General features: G+C 39.4%; 1 protein-coding gene across 1 annotated transcript in view; it reads left to right on the top strand.

Moving 5' to 3' along the window:
- The first annotated feature begins 1,307 nt into the window (after positions 1 to 1,307).
- C8A (complement C8 alpha chain) overlaps positions 1,308 to 2,851 on the top strand; it is an 88,456-nt gene continuing 86,912 nt past the window's right edge. The window contains exon 1 of the mRNA XM_044673534.1: positions 1,308 to 1,408. Within this exon, the coding sequence (XP_044529469.1) occupies positions 1,308 to 1,408 (101 nt within the window). The remainder of the gene's footprint in view (positions 1,409 to 2,851) is intronic.

The raw sequence follows: 2,851 nt of genomic DNA, 5'->3' as shown, positions 1-2,851 counted from the left end.
GCCCTTATGGGGCTTCCAATATATCAAGTATGACAACACACATACAGAGGTTTGTACAAAGGATAGGTATAGAAACTAGACATGCATTTTTTTTTGCACATAGGTTATCTCTTTCAAATATGACTTTTTTATTACCATTTGTTTTTATTATATATATTATAATACAACATAATATAATATAATATATAATATGATGCATAGAATTTGTTTTAATTATATAATAAATTATAATAAATATGCTTATTCAGGAGAAACATATTTTCATATTAATTATATCCCAAAATCTCTCTCTCATTCTTTTTTCCCCTCCCTTTCCTTCCAACCCCTCCCAAGAAGGCAGGTAATATTATATAGATTTCCCTGTTCCGCATGTTGTGAGACAAGACACTTACTGCCTGATTCTGCATTTCTCTGTATCCCCAGTTTGTTATATGCTAATAATAAATGCTTCTTGATTGTGTGTAGAAATTCTCATGCAAATAAACTGCTTCTACCAAGTCAGGTCAGAAACTTCTTTGCAATTTATGGTTTTAGAGAGTCTTCTAGATTCTAGATTGAATGACGTGTTCAAGGTCACACAGACAGCATGGGTCAGAGATGAGATTTGAACCTAGAGAGGTCAGCTCTCAACCCATTATGCCCCACTACATCTCCACATGAAATATATAGATGGGAAATTCAAAATGATTGCAGGAGTTGAGGGGAGCCCTAACATATGGAGAGGGGGATAAATCTTGTGTCTAAAGTCAATGTTTGTTGTATTTGATGCAATGAACATATCTCTATTGATGAGACACACACACAGAGATGTACAAAGAGAGAGACCTTGATGAAGAGATAGAGAAACAGATTCAGAGTCACAGAAACAGAGAGAATTGCAGAGAGAGGGCAATAGGGATAGGGATGAAGAGAGACAAAGAGACACAGAGATAGAGAGCCAAAGCAGACAAGCTTTTTGGACTTACTCTTGTTTGGACTTTTGCCCTCGTGTATTGAGATAACCCCCCATCTTTGCAAGCTAAAATTGGCTTAAAATTCACTCTTGCTCAATGGTTATGTTCCTCACTGCCTTCCTAAGGGCCAGAAGGACAGGAGCCTTTGGTGAGTTGGGGACACCTAATGAATCAATAGTCCTATCAACGATTAACTTTGAAAGGCCAAGCCAATGTCTTCTGGTAACTTTACATTTAGTGGAGACTTTTCAAGGGTTGACCCTGTCAAGTTATTTTCCTAAAAGACAAGCAGACTTCAATGCCAGTGTGAAAACCACAGCTGTTTAATCTCTTCAACTTTCCTCCTCCACAGCAATGGGACTATGGCTCCTGAATGGGATAGTGGCATTGACTTTCCTCGCCTGTTGCCCGATGTCAGGCCAGTATCTTGCAGCAGCACAGGATAAGCTCAGGAGGTAAGTGAACTTCATCTCTGCCCACATGCCATGTAGAATTGGCTCATCCTCTGCCCAGAGGAGAGCCTGAGTGAATGCTATATGCTGTGACCATCAGGATCATATAGTGTAGGATAGAATGGGAGTTTTTCTCCAAATTATCACTAGGGTTCCATTTTGGAAACTGCTTTTCCTGCCAAAGGTGTCATGAGTGGAGAAAGCATTTTGATTTGTAGGAATTGATTCTTCCCCAGCTAATGTGAGCCTGGGCTGAATCTTTGGCTCATAATATCCTGGACTAGTGCCATGATAGTACCGCTGTACCAAAGGTTCTCAACTTGGACCCCCAAGGGATTCATGGGGAGATTTCAGGCAGTCCGTGAAATTAGAAGGGGAAAAAGTCACAAATTTATTTTCACTCATTTCTAAGTGAAACTTAGTATTTCCTTCAATTATTTCAAAACATTGTTCTGAGATGACATTTAGGGGATTCATCAGACTTTTATAAGATTCTATGGAGAACCCCTGCTCTATCATCTGCCTGGTCAAAACACATCTAAAATATTATACTCAAGTTAGAGCACCTCATTTTAGGAAGGAAATTAATCAGCTGGAGAATAGCAACCAATTAATCATTTATTAAGTACCTATTATATACCAGGCCTATATGAAGCACTGCGGTTACAAAGAATGCAAGGCAATTAATCCAGAGGAAGGCAATCAGCATGATGAAGGGCCTCAAGAATTTTGCCTCTGACACTGCCGATGTCACCTTGAGAAAGTAAATTAACTTCCTAGGCCTCAGTTTTCTGCTTTCTAAGTTGGACTAGATGTTTCTGAGATTCCTTTCAATTTTAGTCTTGGAGTGGGCATATCTGTTGGTTTTTAGCCCACAGTTTTATAGTATCTTAAATTTTTTGAAGCACTTTAAACAAATCACCTCATTTGTGCCTTACAACAACTCTGGGCAGTTTATTATCCTTATTTGACAGCTGGAGAAACTTAGGCTCATTGAGGTAACTTACCTGGAGTCAGATGGCTCCAATATTTATTGGATAAAGATTAGAACCCAAGCCTTATTTCACTCTAAATCTGGTGCCCTTTTCACTATGCCTTGATGTCTCTTTCATGAGGATCAGTTAGGGGAAACCATGATGATTAGCCTAGAAAAGAGAAGGCTCAGAAATAACATGAGAACTGTCTCCAGGTATTTAAAAGGGATGTCATGTGTGGAGGAGGAATTTGCACCATTTGGGTAGGAACTTGGGTTCTTTGTTGCCAAGAGGGCAAAACTAGAAAGAATGGACAAGAATTATAGAGGGGATAAATAAAAGAAACACCTTCTAACCCCCAGAGGTGTCCAAAAGGGGCATTGAGCTCTGCTTGATAGTGGCATGTTTCCTTCCTTCCTTCCTTCCTTCCTTCCTTCCTTCCTTCCTTCCTTCCTTCCTTCCTTCCTTTCTT

This window comes from Gracilinanus agilis, chromosome 4 (assembly GCF_016433145.1).
Source record: "Gracilinanus agilis isolate LMUSP501 chromosome 4, AgileGrace, whole genome shotgun sequence".
Taxonomy (NCBI): domain Eukaryota; kingdom Metazoa; phylum Chordata; class Mammalia; order Didelphimorphia; family Didelphidae; genus Gracilinanus; species Gracilinanus agilis.
This window is presented reverse-complemented; position numbering and strand designations above follow the sequence as displayed.